Source organism: Corapipo altera, unplaced genomic scaffold (assembly GCF_003945725.1).
Source record: "Corapipo altera isolate COAL_440 unplaced genomic scaffold, ASM394572v1 0, whole genome shotgun sequence".
In the NCBI taxonomy this organism is placed as follows: domain Eukaryota; kingdom Metazoa; phylum Chordata; class Aves; order Passeriformes; family Pipridae; genus Corapipo; species Corapipo altera.
Window position 1 is genome coordinate 14,769,619 of NW_020884872.1, and position 21,336 is coordinate 14,790,954.

Below are 21,336 nucleotides of genomic sequence, written 5' to 3' on the forward strand. Positions count from 1 at the left end.
TCCCTCAATCAAAAATTGAGGCCCAGTCTCAAGGAATTAGCCCTGTGGTTAGAAGCATGCCTTTGAGAGTGACTCTTTGGAAAGGGGGCTTTTGGGGAGGGCTGGGAGATTTATTAACAAGTAGCAGCAATTTGTGTGCGTGCTTCCTTAGAGTAAAAGATTTGATGTTATTATTTGAGCAGTTTCGTTATTCTTCTGCAAGTCTGGGAATAAAGGTTTATAACAGAATTTTCTGCTGGTGTCTCCTTGTATTCATTACTCTGTTTGGCAGAAGGCACAACCAGCCTGCGTTTATTTCCTGACTCTTAAGCATGTTGTTAGCTGTTACGTGCCTGTCTAACTGAGGGATCAGAGGCTTAGCTGTAAACATGAGGATGGCTCAGGATAAAGCTGCGTATACAGACTATTACCCTGAGGTCACCTAGCACAGTGAGAGGTTTTTTGCTGTGGCGCTTTGTTCATTCAGACCTTGTCCTGCCCTCTCCTGGCAGTTCCGTGCTACGGACAGGGATGCCCTTAACGTTATTCCCAGGGTAGTTACCTGTGCCAGCTTGCTGCTTGCAGTCTGTTTTGTCAAATGGAGTTCGAATTCCTGTCATTAATGAAATTTCTCGCCACAGGCAACTGCTGTGCCCATTGTGTTCATAATGTATATTATATGAAGATGTGTAGTAAATACGCTAATTTTGGCCCTCGAAAGTCATTCCAAGGTACAAGCTATTACCCAGGGAATAGTTATGCTGTCCTTCAAAGCTATATTTACTTTCTGAAGGCAAGCAAATTCCTGATTTTTGGCAGGCATGCTAATTGACAAAGTCAAGTACTTGAGTTAAGAAATGCCAGTATGGAGGATGCCTGTGCTATTTTAATGCTATTCTTGCCACATGCATATGTGTTTGATGCCTGTACTTACTAAATTGCCTACTGTTTTCCTCCATTTTTTGCATGTTGGTGTATTGCATATATAATGAGCAGTAGTTCCATATATTTGTAGTTTCACTTGTGACATAGCCAAGTCTGGAGTGCTGTTCTCCAAGACAGACTTCAGATATAGTTCTGTGTACTTTTCAGTTTCAGAAAGAAACGAAGCAAGAAACACTAATAACTTTGAACTTGGCTCACCTCTTAAGCACTGAATAAATAAGCAAATGGACCTAACAGGGAAAAGTGCATAATATATGTGTAAGACCAGGCAAAATAAGGATTGTACGGACTGTTTCAATTCAAATGCATCCTCACTTCTTAAGTATCTGACTTTACAGCCTTGATCATCTGCCCCCATCTGAGTGGGGGGGAGATGTCCAAATGCTTGAGAAAGCCAACCTGAAAAATTGTGCCTCTACTTTGGATAGCTCTGGCAGTTGTGAGCAAGATTTTTAGATCCACTTCTGCTAGTTGTGTTCATGAAGCAGTCAAAGTAGAGATGAGTTAGCTGTAATTTTATTGACAGACATAATGGGATGTATTTTTGCTAATGGGTTTCAGAGATAGTTGCTGTAAGCAGGAGAGTGATGGGAATCAGTGCAGGATTTTGTGAACATAGTCCATGAACATGAACTGTCTTGCTGTTCCTCTCCTATCCCTCCAGCTTATCTCCATCCTGGATTCCATACTTTCCATCTGACTTACATTCTTTGCCACAGAAGACCTTAAGTTGTGCCTCTGCTTGCCTCTTTCCCTTTCTCCAGCCTCTGCTGGTTCCCGAGCTCAGTCTTCTGTCGTTGGGCTCTTGGTCCAGTCTTGATTTCACTTCCCTCTGCTGCTTCTAGCCTGAGTTGTAGATTTCATGATGGTTTGACTTTCAGATCTCTGAAAACCTTTCTATTGGAGCTGTAATGTAGCTAGGCTGACAACAGGATTCACTTTCTTAGCTACTTTTTGCCAGGCCCCTTCAAAGTAGTTACAAACCTTCACCATGGTTGTTTTACTGAGCCACCACCTCTTCTCTCCTTCCTTGTCAAATGTGACAATAAATGGCAGCCAAGGGAATAAACAAGCGGACAACTACAGGAGTAAGACGAGTCTTCAGTAATAAATAAATAAATATGTGTTTGACCCACAAATTTAGTTGTAATTAACCAGCTGGGAGCTGTAATCACAATTTTCCAGGGGCCTGGCTGCTGTCAAGTAGTCGCTGTCTGTGTGTGCCGGGGAGGGTTAGAGATGCTGCTTAGGGAAAAAGCAAGTTGTTACTGTAATGGGGGACAGCTGAGACCTGTGTGTCTAACCAGTCACTAGGGACCACCAAGGCTGGCTTTCAGCCTTCTTGCAGAACAGTGCATTTTATGGAAAGGGACTTCCTATGCAAAATCCTTGCTCTCACAGACAGGATGCCTTTGGAAAGGAGCTTGCAAGTGTGACTTTTCAGGAAGTGACTTGGAGTTACAGCCTGTGTAACTTTTCCACTCATATTTATATGATAAAATTAGTAACTGCAGTTCTCAGAGCAAAAGGGAAGGGGTCTTAATTATAATTCAGTAACTCAGTAGGGAGCCCAGATAATGATTGCAAAGGATGTAAGCGTGCTGTGGGACACCATGCCTGTTTGCACTGCTCAGACCCCAGGAGATCATGAAAACAAAGAGAGAAAGGAGGGCATTGGAGGGCCCATCAGCTGTTTTAAAAGGATACCATCCTTTAGATGGTTTGTCAGGGCACTAGTTGGTGGCCTTACCTGTGGTGTCACAGAAGGTCCATCTAAGGTCTGTCTGGCTGCTTGTTCCAGGATGTGCAGGCAGGTGACCCAGAGGCACCTTGTCACACTCTGCCTTCCTGCCTCCTTAAACTGGGCTTTTCAGTTGCTCATGCTGTGTAAGGAACTGGGGTGTCTGGATCCAGGCACGTAACATCCTTAGGCAACCTCCTCTCAAAGTAACCTAGTTTTATATACTGACTCGAGGAGGAAACAAAGTGCTTCTTACCTGGAAAAGAGGGCAGAAGGGCTGCTGCCTGCATAGCCTCATCCTGGGGTAATTGCTGGTTGTTGAAATGAGCTGGTGCTACTGAGCAAGGAGACTGTGGGGCTGAGGTAAGCCATAAAGATGAAGGCTGGGACTTCCCATGGCTGCTTACTGCTTTTTTGACCTACCTTTTTTCTTTCTAGCCAAAAAATTTTAAACGAGCTTATTAACAAAGATAAATAAATATTAATTACATCTTTATGGTTTTTCCCAAGAAAGTTTTACATTTTGAAACAAACACTGACAGCATGCTTGTTTGCTCTGAGAAGAGGAGTCAGGCATTTACACTGAGGAACTGTGCTTGGAGTTCAGCAGTAGGTAGGAGACTGCTCAGGATGTATCCAAATCCCAGCTTGTTAACCTGCATGCACACAAGTGCAAAATTATTTTTGTTACTGGAGTTATTAAATGCAGTAGTAATTATTTATTTTTGGTGCATTTTTTTATTTCTTTTGGATGCTTCTTTAGTTTTACTAACACCTTTTTAAGACTTTTTTTTTCTTCTCTCTGTCTTTAGCCATTGATGGATTTTTAAAAACTGATGAAAGACAAAGACTGGCAAAGGAAAGAAGAGAAGAAAGGGAAAAATACCTTGGTAAGTTGGCAGGAGGTGTATGTATTATTTATGTATATGTGTTAATAGGATTAACTAACAAACAACATTTTTTCTGTTGTGAATTTAAAACATTGTGGTTCAGTCTGTTCCTAGTCTTTATCACTTCTTTTGAATTAAATAAAAAAAAAAAAAATCTGTCTTTCTGGATTTTCCATTCAAGTGTTTAATATTCTGTAGTTACAAGCTGATATTCTTCTTTGATTTATGTGCTTTTGAATATAGGTTTATGTTCAAGATACTGACTGTTAGTATTCTGATTTGTAAAAATATCAAATAAGCTTTGGATAATATTCAGGGTAATATGTAGTAAATACTTTGGTAAAGCAACCTCAATTTTAGCCTGTTAAGTTTTAGTCATACTGAAAGATATCATAGAGTTGTTAAAGCAGATACTTTTCCATAAGTTTTTAAATTATTGATCTTTCAAGAGAATGAGAAAAAATATTATTCAGTTCCTGAACAGCATAAGCATTGGTTTCAGAGAATTTTTTTAAATAATAAGGTATTTTTAATCTATTAATAGAAACAGGGAAATGTTGAGGGAATTGTATAATATATATGTGTGTGGGTGTGTAAAATAAAAAATATATATAAGGGGGTGTGTGTATACCCAGTTAATATATATATATATATATATATATGCATGAATAAAATTAACTCTGACACATTGATTTGGACTTTCTATAGTCTATATGTTTATATATATATATAAAAAAATTAAAAAAATATTGAACAATTAACTTCACTTTTCCTTATTGTAATGACAAGAAAGGCTAGGAGCACTGTTCCTAGAGGTTACCTGACAATACCTATCAGAAGGAATTGTCAGTGTTTTATGATTTTTGTAAAATTTAAGCTAGGCATATATTTTGAGGAAATGTCAACTAAAACAATATGGACACCTGTGAAAAGAATCATAGGAAAATACTGTTTTTCTTGCATTAAATAAACAAACTGCTGACCATTTCTTGACAAAACCTGAGGCTTGAGACCAGTGACTTGACGTTTTTTAGTACCATGGTCTTGGTCAGCAAGATTCCTTTTGGTAGTTCCGGTGAAAATCTGCTGCTGTTTAGTACTTCATCTCCCCTGAGGTTCTGTCTATCTGGGGCAGGAGCTGTAGGTTACTTCTCTTCCAGGTATGCCCAGTCTAGGCTGTCTCTTCTGTCCTCTTGATTATCCCTTTCTTGCTGGTTCCTGAGAAAGTGACATGATGAGTAGATTGGAAAGGACTTGGATTAAAAAAGCAGAAGAGATGAGAGGGAAACTGAAACCTGGAGAATTTGGGAGTGGTTGGCCCAGGGAATTTGGAAGGTGTTGACTGCAGTTTTTTCCCAGACATCATATGTGCCTTCCACGAACATAGTTTTTTTAGGGTTAAGACCATTTCTGTAATGGAGAGCTCTGGATTTTGGTCACGGTTTGACTGTGGCAAATTTCTTTTAGAAGTTCAGAAAAAAGCAGCGTGTTCCCCAGGAGGTCAGATCTTTAAACAGTCAGTAGGTACTTTGCAGCAACATGGAAAAACCTTTTCAGCAAAGCCAAAACTCATTAATCAGTGATTTCCCTAAATCAAGGAGCAAGAATTGTATGTATGTTCATGATGACAGAATGATTTGCTTCTCTGTCCAGAATTAGTCCCCAATTTCACTTACTTACTCAGAAGGTAATCTTAGAACAATCTCTGGGTGCTTTATTTTTGGTTTTTATGAACTCCAGCATGCTTTTTTTCACCTACTCTACGTGACATGGCTAGCAGTTGTGAATAATTAATGAGTGGTCACTTGTCTTCCACTGTCTCTGAGGGAACTCTTTTTCTGTTGACAAGTCTGATTCTTCACACATTCAATCCAGGCTCACCTGCAGCACTGACCACCCTCCCCCCCATACTGCCCTGTCCTGAGTGGGGAGGAATAGTGGATTTTCATAAGGCAAAAAAGAAGACAACATCAACTATATTTCTAACAAGAATAAGCTAGAAGGTGTTCTGCTAAGCAGACTGAGTTTGAAGAAGAAGGATTTTAGGAGGATTCTGTGTTCAAGAGGAAAAAATACAACTGTTGGGAAAGGATCTGGGTGTTGGAAAGACTCTGGCTTTCACCCAAGGCCTTGAGGATGTAGTGGGGCCAAAAGGGACCAAAGGTCACAGTTGCAGTTAAAGAGCCTGAGGGCAGGAGCTGAGGGAAAAAGGCTCAGAGGAGGGAACTGAGGTGGCTGGGCAAGAGCCTAGGAATGATGGGGAGATATTGCGATAGAATTAGAAGGGTGAAAATGTTCTGTACAAGGAAACAGGAACTGAAGGAGCAGTGTGAGGCTGAATAGGTGAGCATGATGAAAGACTAGCTCTTGTATAAACAGAATTAATTCTGACTTTCCCTAACTTTCAAGTTCTTAGCCTGGCAACTGTGAGAATATTCCTTCTTTGATATCGGCTGTATGTGTGTTGGTATGTGACATTACAGGCTTGTGTGTATGTAGGCATGCTTACTGAACTCCTCTTTCTTGCCTTCTTATGGAATACACTTGCATGAGAAAAGTGAATTTTTCCTCATGATTTGCCACATCAACTTCTGTTACTTGTTCTCCTCCATAAACCTGAAGCAACAGTCCTGTATGTAATGTTGCAGTCTGAATTTCTGTATCAAGGTGATCTTGCAAGAAGGTTACTCCTCCAGTTGGAATAAACAACTGGGCAAAGCCTCAATAACAGAAGTAATTTTTTTTTCATGTGAAAGGCAGAAGTGGGTAAAGATGGAGTACCAAATTATGAGCTGAATGGTGTATTTTCAAAACTTCATAGAAAACTTAGCATATGTTGTTTTCATATATTTATTTTGAAGGCAGCTCCATAACAAGAAGCAGTTTTAAAGAAATTCCAAGGGCTTTTGCTTCAACATATGTAACTGATTCACTTCAAAGCTTACTGGGAACATTTGTTATGTCTGAAAAAATAATTTGGCTTTAAGCTACAGAGAGATTTGAAGCATAAACAAAAAAGTGTTTTTAAACTGTTCTGTACACTGTTCTTACATAGGTAAGAACAAACTGTCACCTTGTGTACAAGGGCTTCCTTACTTGTTTATTGAGCAAATCACTTAGCTTTACTAGTTGTTTCAGCACTTCTGTTCACTATGTTTTTAATCTTAGTGTACTAAGACCCTGTGTACTTTTACACTATTTGTTCTTTTACACTATTGTGTCATCCTATGAAATAATTTTAAAGCAGAAGATTTTGTAAAGTGAAATGCACCTTTTTCTCTGCATAAGCTGCCAGGGAACAGCAGATACTGGAGAAAGAGAGAAGAGCAAAACTTCAGTATGAAAAGCAAATGGAGGAGAGGTGGAGAAGACTGGAGGAACAGAGGCAGAGGGAGGAGCAGAAGAGAGCAGCTGTTGAAGAAAAACGGAGACAAAAGCTTAAAGAGGAGGAGGTGAGGTCCACTGGGAGATGTGCAGCAGAGCAGTTCTGTGTGGTGGCATTAACCATAGCTGAATATTGACATTCATTAAACGATTTGGGGGGCAGGACTGGAGACTTCGGGAACTGCAAACCACATCACCACAGCTATTAGGAGTCTACTACTGCTTGTACATCAGAAAGACTTTCCAAAGCGTTTTTTTGACTTGATTTCTGTCTGATCTCACAGAGTAGTTATCTACTATTGCTAACATATCTGTGACTCTGATTGTCAAATGATAAAGCACCAGCTTTCAAGAAGGTAGGTTTTAAAGATGAGTGTTTCCAAAAAGGGAAAGATTTTTCTTACTGTTCTGTTTATTGTCATGAAACAGAAATAATGTTTATGAAAATGTGTTGTTTGATTTTTCCTTGGTGACAGAAACTCAGAAATTCTTACTTAAAGCAGTAAAGAATCTAGGCTGGTTTAAAATTCTAGCACAGAACAGAATTAATCACATATATTTTAAGCATCTTCCTACCCTTCCTCTCTTCTACACTCCCTGCTGAGATTGTTTAAGGTTCTTTTTTTGCTCTAGTGAGTCCAATTTCTGGTACAGATCTCTGAATGCAGTGTGTGTGTATATTTCTGCATAACTTTATAATGAAAACACTAGCACTGCTACTGCAACTGATAAAGAATTAATGATTTTTGGAAAAGGGGGCAGTGGTTTGAAAAAAAAAAAAAAAAGACCAGTAGAAGGTATTTCCCTAGTTCCTAGATAAAAAAAGCTCTAGAAATCTGCAGTTCCTCCTTTGTTCTGCCCCCACCATCTTTTGATCACAATAACTTTGCGAAACAGTTAAAACACTTCTGCATGGAATCAGAATAATATACTGCTGTTCATTGAATTTTTTTTGTTAGATTTTTCACATTAACTTGAAGAGAAGATTATATCCTGTCATTTCTCTTTCAGCTTCAACATACTGATTGTGGCTTCTGTGTAATGGCTGAGAATTAATTTTAAAATATTTTGTCATGTGGTTTGTTTCAAATTCTTTTAAGAAAAATGGCAAAAATCAGAAACAAAGGGGGGTAGGAGGTCTCTCTTCTGTGGTAACATCGTTGACCTGATGTGCTCCTTCCCCAGTGTTTCTTGCTGTAGTAACCTTTTGCAGCTAAGCAAAATTGATTCCCTCTGAGGGTTGTGAGGGAAAGGGGCAAGTGCAATAATTTCCAAAGCCCTGTTCTCAAAATTTGCAGCAGAGGGAGGTGGGGAGATGAGCAACTGCCTGCTTTCCCTGCCTGCACGGTTTACCTTTGCTGGAGAAATGAGAGCAGGGTTGTTGGACATAGGAGAGACTGTGGCAGGTCAGAGCCAAGGGGTCTGTTCAGTGGGGACTCCATCTCCTGCAGTGGCCTCCTGCACTTCCCTAGTGATGGACATGAGGCTGAGCATGGAGTGATGTTTGTCCCAAGCACCAGCAAGCCTGTTACAGCTCCCCAGGACACTGTACGTGTGATGGAAGACTTCTCTAATGGTGAGAGAAAGGCTGCTTCCAAGTGTTTGGTCATAATACAAGTACCATTTCTCTCACTGGAATGGTCCTTTTTGCTTAGACTGTCCAAAGCCTTTCTTTGGGAGTTAAGACAGGCCCAGATCTGGCTTCTTTACCTTTTCTTTCCTCCCTCCCTCTTCCCCCAGGCTGAGGACGATGAGAGGGGCAGTAGGACAGGAGTGGATGCTTGCTTGTTTGGGGATGGACTAAACCTGGTGGGAGGAAAAATCCAGGAGCCTCTGAAGGAGGAGAGGGTACACAGGGGAATAATCTTTAGAACAGGGAAGAGTGAGAGAAGAAGGAAACTGGGAATATGAGACATCACCTTCTAGCTTCCCTTTGTGGTTTCTTGTCCCTCATTTCTCAAATTCCACTTGAATTCTACTAAAGGATCTGCCAAATTCCCCCTCTACTTCTGATGAATTCCTCAAACCCCATGTGCATAGTAAGAGTGAGGGTCTGAGTAGGGATGATGATGAACTTGCAGCTCCCTGGGCATTGCAAGTTACTTGGCTTGTGAGTCATTGTGGCCATTTAAAGGTCATCTTTACTGGAAGAGCTTTGAAGCTGTATTTCCGACACCTGGGTTGGGGGGTGCCCTGGCCAGTGAGCCAGTATAATGCAACATGTCCTCAGTGTTCCTCATTTTAACTCTGGTTTACACTGGATGGGGACTGGAGCGCCCATTTTACCTGCTCGTCAGGTGTCTGAAATGATAAGCAGAGAGATTTTCTTCCTTGCTCTCTGCCTTATTGGTTGTCCTTTATATTTTCCCAAAGTTATTTTTCCTTGCTTTTTAACACAGCAGAAGGTAGTGCACATTTGTGATAGGAACAGGTTATATAAATATCTCTCTACAAAATATTATTGTTGCTTATGGAAGACTTTGAGAGAGAGGAAGCTGGTGGGGACTTGTTGAGTCCTATGTCAGAGCATCCTCTGCTTGGCTGTTTTGCATGCAAAGGACTTCTTAAAGAGGAGGTGGCTAAAATTCAATTTATTTTGCTTAGTTTTTCTGCTCTGCAATGCCAGATAAGATATGGTGGTTTTATGTCTGTATTGGTAGGAATGGAGGTGTTCTCTTATAGTTCAACTCTGGGGCAGCTGGAGCTTGTTGCAGAGCACAGTGAAAGTGTCTCCGATTCTTCAGACAGGACCTGAATAAATATATATGAAAATATGTGCTTGCCCCGTTGACACTGACTGCACCTTTCTTATCTGCAGAGGTCTTCAGTAGCACCATCCTTCCCTGTGTATTACTCTTAAAGTTGCCCACCTCCTTTAGTAAAAGCAGTCCCTGAGCCTTGAGGAAAGAAACATGTTGTTCAACAGAAATGATTAAAGAAGTTGCTTTTAACTGGGACTGGATAAAAGTAAAACTAGTCCTATTTCAGTTGAAATAATTTTTCCCTTTCTCTGTCTTGAACTTCCATGTGACTTGGAAAATGCCTTGCAAATAGGTGTCTAGCTGGTTCTTGGGAAGTCTCCATAGGAGCCGTGTTCTTCTGCTGATCTTGGATTCCGTAAGACAATATTAACATCACTTGTACAGGCCATGTCAAGGATGCTTGTGTGAATAAGGGCAATAACATCCATCTAGTCAAAGACTTATTTTTAATAAAAACATCAGATTTTGTTAAAAAGGAAACTGATAAAATTAGTACTGAGCCTACCAGTATACTAGTGTTTAGATGACCCTGTAGACAGCATCAAATCTAAGCCAGCACTTGACTGGAAAGATTGATGTAACAACTGTTAAATGGAAAAGAATATCCTGCATCGTTGGAGAGATTGTTTTAGTGCACATGCACTATTTGTTACATTTGTAAAAACTATGCACTTAGACACAAGAGAGTGGCAACTCTCAAGATATTATAGCTTTACTTACTGTATTATATACAATTCAAATTTAATTACTTTTAAAATTATAATATATGAAATAATAATTGCTTTCCAAACAGATTTTGGCAATTCATATACTGAGTGGGATTCTGTTGCATGAAAAATATAAAAATTCTGCTGTAAACTGTTTGAGATTTCAAGCAGTCTTTCACTCTGCTCTGGGGTGGACATGAGGAGAAATATTTAGTCCTCATTACTGACCATCCTCTGCCCTCCCCCTGCTGTTCCCTGCTGTGGCAGCTCCCTTTGTACCTTAACGCAGAGCGTTTCTCTGTCCTATTTGTTTGATGCACACACCCTGACACACACCCATAACTGTAATTGGTTGAGAGTAGAAGTTAATTTTATTCAGAATGGTAGTAAAATTTAAGAATACTGTATTGCTTTTAACGCACTATTTAAATAGAAAATAACACAGCTGTTTTGTTGCTATATGGAAGAGCCACTCAAAAGATGAAGCCAGCTGATAATATCAGGAAAGAGTGAGCTACATACATACTGTGCTGTATGTAAAGAGAAGAGGAAAGAGGTGCTTTTGGGCTCTTTTAGATATTTATATTGTAGCTGTAAAAAGATCAGTTTAGAATCGTTTGCACAAATTATTTTAAGTCATAATACTTTTAAAATGAATTTTTTCCTTGTTGTCACATCTGTGTTATATTTTGCACAGCGAAGAGGAAACTACTTAGTCAAATACCTTGTTTTCTCACAACTGGGTTTCGTTTGTAGGTTTTTTCTTTGTTTTTAATTCAGACAGTACAAATGTTTATTCTGTTGCTCAGGCTGAGGAAAACCTGGATGAATAACTGAATTTTGGAAAATAACATGTATTTTTAGATACTAGCAGTAGATGGCTCTCTTTTATGGTTTTATTAATTCTTAATTTAACCTACATGCAATTCTTGTGCATTATAGTTTTTTTGTGGGAACTCACTATATCTTCACTGCAGACATTGTTTCCTCTATCTGTAGCTGTTAGAGTTCCCAAATGAGGATCACATGGGTAGTTTAATATCTTTTTAAGAATGTATTTCATCTATAACATAGACTGGAAGTATTTTCCACGTTTGCTGGTGAAGGAATGCTTTGTCTTGTGGTTTAATTTTCGTCACAGAACAAATTATTAATGTATGAGGTGTTTATGCTATGCTTCCTTGAGTCTTATTGTTTTCTTTGGCTTTTTAGTTTCGTGCCAACTTAAAGTGTTTTTTTAATAACTATCCTTTCTTTGTGAAAAATGGCCTTCATATTGTTCTTTATCTAAGCTATATCTGCATGAGGTTTAATAATTATGTTCTATAGTGCTTTAATGAAAGGCTCTTTGCAAATGAAATTCAGTGATCCTTTCCACATCGCGTAGTTGAAGATTTCAACCTCAGATTGTAGGTAGCATGGACTTTCAATTAGGTATGAGGAATCATTTAATTTCTTTAATCTATTTCACCATGCATTTTATTCTTAAAACACTTTCATAGTAGGTGGTATAAGGGTATTAGGTGGTTTGCCAACTATAGAATATTGCTGGTTCTTGCTCCAAGCGTCATTAAAAAACCCTAAACAAAACAGCAAACAAACATAAATCAGCCAGATAATTGAAACTCGACTGCTTTCATCTTATTTTTTTTTGATTAATGTCTAACAATATTAATTAGAAATGGGAAGAAATAAAGGTTCTGTATAGGAGTATGTTTTAGTGAGAAATAAATGGGAGGGTGATTTTTCTTGGTGTAAAGAGTGTGGGTAGAAGGGTAGGTTGGGGCAAGATGCATAGTAGAAGAAAGTAGTGAAAAGAAGCAGACTGCAGAGAAGAACTGCTGATGAAATAAGTGAGGTTTGGAAAGAGTAAGGACAGAAAAAGGACTCAAACAGAATTAAATTAGAGAGGTGGGAAATTAAAAGTAAAAAGCACTAACTTGAAATGCGAAGGCAGCACACACAGGTTTTAAATGTGAAAACTGCATCATCAAGTAGTAAGAGAAGAAAGAAAGACTGTAGCAAACTAAATCAGAGGGGAGTGGCTTCGGATTCCGGAGACTGAAAGATTTTTTCCTTTTTACACCCAAGTAGGGACAAGAAGTGAATAGGGTACTCAGAACTGTGGGGTTTTCTGTGCTGTTGCAGAAGAGGCTGCACTTGAGCTTTGTGCTGCCTCCTGATGCTTCGTGCATTTGCTCTATAGGGAGAAGAAGGGGAAGGAAGGAGGCAGAGCTTGCATTTTCATGCCTGCCTGGACACTGATGGCACTGAGGAGACAGAAGGGGGGAGGGAGGGCGGGGAAGCAGCTGCCTGCTTTCAGTGGTCTTTGAATGATGTTACCTGATAGACTGTGAGCTCAAAACACGACTGAAAAATCGTCTTCCAGAGACAGCAGAAGAAATTGTAACAACAGGGTGGGGCACCTGGCCAAAAGGTAACAGGGACAAGAGAGGCTGAGAATGATGGAAAGAGTATGCAAGAATTTTTTTTCTCACTCTTTGTATGGAGGGTAATATATTGGAATTCTTTATAGCACAAGTGATTTTTAATGAGATTAAGGGAAGAGAGCTTAAAGATTAAAGGTAGTGGCTTGCTGTTGATATTGATGGATAACTGCTAGTAGGGGTGGATGAGGTGGAAAAAATGAGGTCAGAAATAAGTTACTGCAAGTTGTAGTAGAAGAGATTCTTCAAGGATGTGGAAGAGACAAAAGTATATTGCAGATAACCAGAAGATGATGGGAGGACATCTGGCATTGTAGAAGGCTGTAGACAGAACCCCAGGAAGGTAACACAAAGGTTACAGGTACGTGTATAAAAGTTCTGGCATGGAGGTTTCTGGAGGTGCCTGATGTTAGGGTCTGATGTGCTGAAGGTGTTTCATCAGAGACTACAGGCTTAACATCAGTGCAGAGACTGAAGGAGACATGCTTGAACAAAGACTGAAATTTTGTGGTAAAATATCTCAGAGCAGGGCAATAGGAAAGCCAGTCCAAAGGCATGAATCAGTTAGAGAAAGTAATCTGTCCAAGAGATGTATGACAGGTTTTCCATGCAGTTGATCTGAGCTGCCAAAAGATACTGGAGACAGAGCAGGGGGTTGATAAAAATCGGAAGGGGTATGATGTAATCACAGAAGCCTGCAGGATCCAGTTTGAAGTGGATGAGAGTAGGAATTTTATACTAGACCAGAAGGACATAGCAAAGGTAATAAGTAATAGCACCGAAAATACTAATAGGATCAAAGGTCTAAAATCCATTGGGGCAAAAGTTGGAGGCAGCAAGAGTAGACTTATCTTTCATGGTAGGGGTTGGGCTGTGAGAGTGAGGAGGTTGCCAGATGCGAATGAGGTACTGGGAGGAGGAAGAAAAGAGGCTGTTAGATGATGGAACGGTGGTTGGAGAAGAACCACATTATATCTGCTTGAAAGGAGGAAAAGAAAAGGTGCAGAGATCATTGCCACAACAATAAATCACTGAGAAACTGGCAGAGGGAGGAGGTGGGAATGAAACTCAGTGGAGGTCTTTCAGTAAGTCAGGTGGTGATGGAGAGGGCATAAGGTGACCAGACTTTGCTGTAAGTTAAAGTAGACCAGGATTTGGGGAGGGAAAGAAATATATTTATTCTCTCACGTCTGAAAATCCTACCTCAACAAGCCATGGAGAAGAACATAGGGATAGAGTGAGGGGAAAAAAAGTAAATCTTGGAACAGCATGATCTAGGCATGCACTAAAATACACAGAGGGAAAAAAATCAGAAGCTTTTAACTGCATAGACTGTAAGGAACATAGCGGAAGCAAGGAGGGAGTTTTTGTAAAAATAAATATATAAATAGGGCATCCTGCAAAGTAACCTACTTTGGGGTTGAAGTGATCATTTATCTGAGTGACTAGGTGGAGCCACTGGCATTGCAGCAATTTTAATGTGCTCAGAAAGAGATGGGAAAAAATCCTGATGTCTGCATAGACAAGAAGGAGTTAATGCTTGTCGAGCATTATTCTTATACAAATTAAGTCCAGAGCACAGCAGCAGCCTCACCAGCAGGAGCAGATGCTAGGCAGTGATGCAACCTGTGTTATTTACTTAGGCCTCTGTAGTGACCTCAGTGGCTTGCAGACAAAGGACACACGTATCTGGAGGTAGGTAGAATGCTGATACATTCTTTTTTCACTTCTTTTTCTTTTATTGAGAACAAGTGCCTGTAATCATCTTGTGTGGAGCAACAGGGGGACTGTGTATTTTTAGCATGGTTTCAGAAGGCGGGGGGGAAAAAAGCCCCCAAAGAACTGATTGAGATTTGGTTTCTGGTTTTGTACCAATACAACCAGGAACGTTTAGAAGCCATGATGCGTCGGTCCCTTGAACGCAGCCAGCAGCTGGAACAGAAGCAGAAGCGATGGTCGTGGGGAGGAGCACTGGCTGCAGGCTCAGGAGGGAGAGATGGTAAGTGAAACAGGCTGCCTGCATTGCAGATCTGGAAGTGCAATATGCGTGAGATTGTGGAGATAGTAAGTATGATGGTTTTATAGTTAGGGTGGTACTGTAGGGGCTTCTGCCTTGGGGCGTGAATAAGTACTTTGTAATTGCTTGCCAGGCTTCCTCTCTCTAATGCCTTCTGAGGAGAAAGGTTCCTCCTAACTTTAGGAATGCAGATCATTTTAATGGAGTAACCAGAATCTGTTTGGAGGATGCTAAATGCTAAAATTAAAATTGATGCACAGTCTCCCTTATTATCTTCCTCCACATTGTCTTCCCACACATACAGTTAGCAAATTCAATATTCACCAAAGGACTGAGTGCTGTCTAAGCCTTGCAAAATGATGATCTGTTTTTGTTTGGTACTTTTAAAAACCTGCTGGGAATTTCTAGATGACTATGCAGCATGTGCAGTTTAAAATAGTTTGTTTTTTCCCCCCATATACATTCTGTTACTGCTGTTTTTGCTTTGGCTTCAGAGCAAGTTGTTTTTATTACATAATCAGTCATGTGCTGCTTTTATATTTCAAAAAGATGCATGTTTTCTCTTTTAAATCATACAATTTATTTAAATTTGTCAGATTTGAATAAACTGATGTTACAGGAGAAAATGTCCATGTTTGGGTGATGATGAAATATGACAGTTACTCTTTTAAACAGTGTGTAAATATACTTAACTTTAAAAAGGCAAACTATGTTTCACATTATAGTTTTAATGGTATGCCATTAAAAACCCCAGAAATTAAATATATGTAATAATAAAAGAAGTCTTTTATAGTTTGAGAAAGAAACCAGTTTTTCTTTGTGGTGCAGTTTATGCTTAATTCCAGCTCCCCCAACTTATTCAGTAATTTCTTTCACCTCTTTTTGCTCTGATTTCTCTGCTGTGTAGGTGAATCAGAAAATACCCCACCCCCTGTTCTAGGTTTAGCTGCCAACACCCTTCCTCCAGACCCTGTGACCTCCACTGCTCCTGCTGATTCCTTCAATGGTATTTCAGAGAATCACAGTACCATTGTGTCTTGTTTATAACTGTTCTAATCACTGTAATCCATCCACTGATCTTGTCTTTCCTAACCACTGTTTTCTTATAATTTCAGTCTGGTACTCTACAGCATTACCCTTAGCGTTGTAGATGAATGTCTTTTTAATTTCTTTTTAATTTTGCCATGGTGGAGCAGTGCATGCCTCACATTCCAGCACAGTAGAGGCATTTCATGGTCTTCTCAGTAACTGTAGACTTCTACCACTCAGATTCTCATCTTTGTTAATTCTGTGGGTGCTCTGTGTGTGTGTGTGTGTATAATTAGGCATATATTTGACAGTTCTAATGGATGGGCACAGGTGCTGTTGAAAAAAATTTCAGTTGCCACAGTAAGACAAAATGTGTTATGAAGACTGTGTTTCATCAAAACAGTCCTCTTTTTCCATCTCAAGGGCCTTTTTCTGCAATATTTTAAGACCAAGTAAATTTGGAATAAATTTACATGGCCATGCTGTGTTTTCAGCCTCCTAAAATGAATTTTGGCTTAACTGGTATTTATAACAAAGTCAGGGAGTTGACTTTGTTTAAACAATTATGTTTTATACTGTTCAGTTATCTTTTTTTGCATTTTTTTTTTGTGGCTAGATTTTTTTAGTTACTGTTTCCATAAAGGAATGTGAAGTACATGAGTCCTCCAAAATTACGAATGTATTGCATATAGGATTTCTAATCTTGATTGTAAATGTACTTGGCATTTTGAAAACAAAACACAGCCTGTGCTTTTGAGAAGTAGGTTCCTTCTCTCCCCCCAAAGGAGGAGCTAGGCTCGGCTATTACTCCTGCAGAATGTACAATAAATGTTGTTCTGCCCATGGTCTCACAGAACTCTTATTTCTGTGCAAAGAGATTCAAATTTTTATACTAATTGTTGTTTATATGCAAAGATATTTGGCTGTGCAACTGATGTTTTGCAGCATACCAACATCATACGTGCTTTTTTAAAAAAGCAAATTGTATTGTCTACTGTAGTAGATGGAAGCAAATCTTGCAAACCCCACTGAGGCAATGATTTGATGGATGTAATGGGGAATACAGTCACTTAGGAGCTGCAGAATTACACATGCATGTGCCTTGCTGAAAATATTTTTGGTTTTGAAAGAAATAAAAATCAAATTTAGAGGACAAGGAACCTATGTTTTTAGCTTCTGAGTATCATACAGTGATCATCATGTACTAGTACCTTGTAGTAATACTTGGGTAACATTTTTCCTTCATTCAGTTGAATAAATGCCAAGGTAGGAAATGGATATTGTGCTCAAACAGACTTTGTCAAACAGTATTTCAGAAGAAAAATGTACCAAGAATCTGCCTGCCTTTTTTTTTTTTTAATCTTCTCAAGCACAAAAAGATAAAGCCAAAGAGTGAGGTCTCATCATGCAAGCACACAAATGTTATTTAATTTTACTATTAGAATAATACCTGAGGTCTATCCCAGGTCTTCCAGACTGAAAGTAGAGGGGAGAGGGAATGAAGATGAGTTCAGAGTTGTCACGTGTGCAGTTTGTTTTCTTTGGGTAACTTTATGCTTGTGTTGGTATTGAATGGCTTCACTCATTCAGACCTGATATATAATTACGTGCCAGAGGCAGTACAAAAAAATAGGCTGTTGTAAAACTGGAATGTTAAATTCACAGGCAGAAAAGTTGCATCCCAAAGCATATGTCACAGGATGCTGCTCTTCCAGCAGTCAGAAAGAGCTTTATCTCCTGCCTAATTCAGTGCTGTGAGTGGCAAGGGCCACGAGTACAAATGCAAGGTTAATTTTGGGAGTTTATCAACACCAGGACGTGAATACAAATATCTTCAATGCGTTTCTCTGCAGCATGTGACAAACTTTCAGCTTCTACAATGAATCTGCCAAAGCAAATGGACTCGCCAATCAGTAAGCGCCTCTCCTCCTCCACCGCGGCCATAACACATTCCCCCGACAGAGGCAAGTGAACCTGCTGGTCTCCTACCAGCCTAAACTCTCCTTCTGCTTAAAGCACTTCTTGTCCATATAGTTGTGTGATTTGCTTATGTATATTATTCAAAAGAGCTCAAACATTTGAGGCATTTTAAATTAACACAATAGAGTAGTTCTGTAGCCTGTCCCATGACTGTGCTGCTGTGCTGGAGATCATAGTCCAGCAACAAACGCTCTGGGTTTTCTACTGATTCTTTTTCAAGTTTTGATACTCCAGCAAACAAGGTTGTAAGTACGTGCTGTGACTGCAGCAATTTCCTATAACTGTACTGCTTGTGACCTTCTGGCCAAATAAGGAAAAACAGGCAAACCAAACATGTGGCTTGATGGTAGATACGGGATGTACTGTGGGCAGGAGTATGTCCGATGAGCCACCTGGGACACTTCAGTCTGGTGACCAGAGTTGTAGAGCCCTTTAATTTGTTAGAAAACTGATCCACGAGAGACTCAGCAAAAGATGATCATCTTGTAGGATTAGTGATTACTAAACACTAAAAAGAGGACCAAAGGGTTTATCTCACTGTGAACTCTTTGGCTTTTTTAGGTTTGTTTTGTGTTTCTTTTTTTCTGTCTTTAAAGTCTAATGATAAAAAATGTATTTACTGAAATAAGTGACCACAAAGGCTTGTTTTTAGAATGAAAAGAGAAGGTACATTTATTTTAAGTTCTGAATTTCCTAACGAAATAACCTCATCAGTACTTTTGAGGTAATTATGATGGATGACTGTATATACGTGTAATAGGAACATCTATAAGTATGTCTTACATAGTTGATGCTTACATTTATGGAGTAGGAAGGAATGCAGGCATATTGTATAAATAAGACTTACATAATGCGGTGAGATGGCAAATTTTAAATGCAGTCCCAGTTCGGTTGGCACGTTAGGGAGCAGCTGCGCTGTTATACCAAATGTTTTACCTCTTCTACTGGGGAAGAAGACAAACCTTTTTCATGCTGAGTCATGAAAGCAACCATTTTACATAATGGGACATGCCTCTGAGTAAGAACAAAATGCAACACAGTCTTAACCTTACTATATTTATTGTACAGGTGTGAAAATAATTTAAAAGGATGGAGAAACTAGAAAACCTTTTTCAGAGGGAATGAAAATCATCTTCAAATATTTTAAATCTCAAACACTTCCAGGGTTTTCGGCATCTCATTTAATCATGTCATCATTTTGTTTCAGTTATTTTTATGTAACATCGTTTTATTTATTTGCATTTTAAATTTTATTTTATTTGCTCCCATCCTTCAGCTCATCGCATGCATCTTAGTCCAATGGAAAACTTTATTGTTTCTCGACTGCTGACTCCCACACAGTCATCTTTAGCCAGAAGCAGAAGTACATTAATGCTTTCTGAGCAGTACAATACTCCAGGTAAACTGTGACTTACTCCCTTTGAAACCACTCAGGTATATTTGTGGCTGCTTCTGTGTAGTTGCTGAAAGAAATGGAGTACCATGAACCAAATGACAATTTACATGGTAGTACAAAATCAACAATGAACTAAGTTGTTCCTGATTGCAGTGTATTTAAAATCTTGAAAAAGCACATCATCTTGTCTGTCCTGTCCTGAATGTCTATTTTAGGAAAAACAAAAATGAAATAATTAAAACTGAAACCAATGGAAAAGCTGAATGTATTCATGTAAGAAACAGGTTTTTAGACGAGGCTGTGACACCTCTCAGAGGCTTTGATTGATTTATCAATGTCATCCCTGTCATACTCAAGTAGTATGTAGAACAAAAATCCCAGTGCACCATTTGAGCTTTAATTACTTTTACAAGGGTTCCAGTTCTTAGCTGTTAAATACCTTTTTGCCTTTAACTGTGTGACAGTGTATTATATATATATATATTTAGGTATACATACATTAGGTATACCTATAAAATGATACATAGGTAGAGGAAAAAACAGAGATACTGACAAGAAGGTGTCAGTTCCAAAAATTATTGATCTTTAAGGGATGATGTTTACCATTCCTATCTGTAAATGGTAGTCTGGTAAACCTATTATTTTGCAAACATCTACAAAACTAATGTTTCCAATCCTGCTAATACTTAGGCAAGTGCCTGACTTCCAGAGTAGTTTCTACTTACAAAGCTATACCTAGTCACAGTGTTGGCTGAAACATGACAAAAGCTTCAATGCTGGTATTACTTTTAATAAAACAAACAAACTAAAAAACACACCAAAGACCACACCCAAATGCCTGTCTGCAAAAGGAAACATTTTTTCAGGATTAAATTATTTAGATGATAAAGTCTGATCATCTTTGAGTATTTTCACACACCATGATTAAAACAGGCTTAGGTCTTGCATCAGTGCTTTTAATACAAAGCTATTTTAAAAAAAAATTGCACAGTAAACCTACTATCCCTTGTGCATTGCTTCTTTGTTCAGTGCATAAGGACATTGATATTGAATGGCTCTAAAATTGCTTCTCTTGTTTCTACATTAAAAGCAGCCTCTACTGGAAGCGAAGATGTTGTCATACAGTACTTGGCCCACGAGAAAATTCCCAGTTTGCTTGCTGCTCATAGATCAGCTACTGCTAAGAGTGAGCAAAAACCAACTCAAAATTAGATCACTATATTCTGCTTAAGATTTTGAGGTGAATTGCTAGGGCCACCTACAGATTTGTTTTCCATGTTGTATTTGATATCAGAGAAATCGATAGGGATGACTTTTTTCCTTCCCTACTAGTTTAGTTTGTAAACTCTCAGCTTTATCTCACTCTCCATCACAGGACCTTTTAAGTAGCACGCTGGCATGTCTAATAAGGATACCATTTGGCCTGCAAACTGCTTTCTCACTGAGCTGAAACAGAAGAGCTGATTTTGGGAACAGCTTTCTGAAGCAGCATCCTCTTGTCATTTCCTCGCAAGGCGATGCAGCCGTAGCTGACGGTTTTGTCAGTAATTGCCAGGAAAACTTTTGAGTGAGATCTCCCATTTGTTGTGTGCTTCTCACCATAGAAGTAGGTTCCTGAACAGGGGAGAGGGTTCTTCCTTTCCAAGAACTCATTATGCTGGGGTCAAAATTGCTCTGCTCCTGCATTTCTGTATGCTTAGAAATGAGGAGCCTCAATTTAAGACTCCAGGGCAATAAATTATTAATGTCACTGTGAATTAAGATATTCAGGCAAACAGTTGTTACTGGACACATAATTAATTCTTTTAGCAGTTGAAGTGAAAATACTTATCTTAAGCAGGCATTAAGTTTCTGAACACTTTTCCTAATATTGAGTGACCTTACGCCAGCTTGCTGGAAAGTGTGTCAGAGAATACAAAGGTCTAATTAAACTTTAAAGCATGCAAAAAGGCTTCATAAGAAGTTTTATAAGAATACCTCCAATTAAAAAAAAAAAGATTGGAAATGTGAGTTTCTTTACATTAGCACATAATTACTGTTTTTCCAAAGTCAGTATCCT

The 21,336-nt window shown here is 39.0% G+C and overlaps 1 protein-coding gene across 8 annotated transcripts in view; it reads left to right on the forward strand.

The window, feature by feature from the left end:
- The first annotated feature begins 3,180 nt into the window (after positions 1-3,180).
- MAP7D2 (MAP7 domain containing 2) overlaps positions 3,181-21,336 on the forward strand; it is a 37,347-nt gene continuing 19,191 nt past the window's right edge. For 2 of the 8 annotated variants that reach the window (XM_027637595.1, XM_027637603.1), the window contains exons 1-7: positions 3,181-3,278; positions 3,478-3,555; positions 6,844-7,007; positions 14,740-14,854; positions 15,780-15,878; positions 17,755-17,865; positions 19,158-19,280. In XM_027637595.1, coding sequence (XP_027493396.1) covers positions 3,209-3,278; positions 3,478-3,555; positions 6,844-7,007; positions 14,740-14,854; positions 15,780-15,878; positions 17,755-17,865; positions 19,158-19,280 — 760 coding nt within the window. In that variant the 5' untranslated portion in view covers positions 3,181-3,208. Of the gene's footprint in view, positions 3,279-3,477; positions 3,556-6,843; positions 7,008-13,723; positions 14,551-14,739; positions 14,855-15,779; positions 15,879-17,754; positions 17,866-19,157; positions 19,281-21,336 lie in introns of those variants that run through there. The other 6 variants (XM_027637626.1, XM_027637636.1, XM_027637618.1 and 3 more) reach the window with 5 other exon arrangements.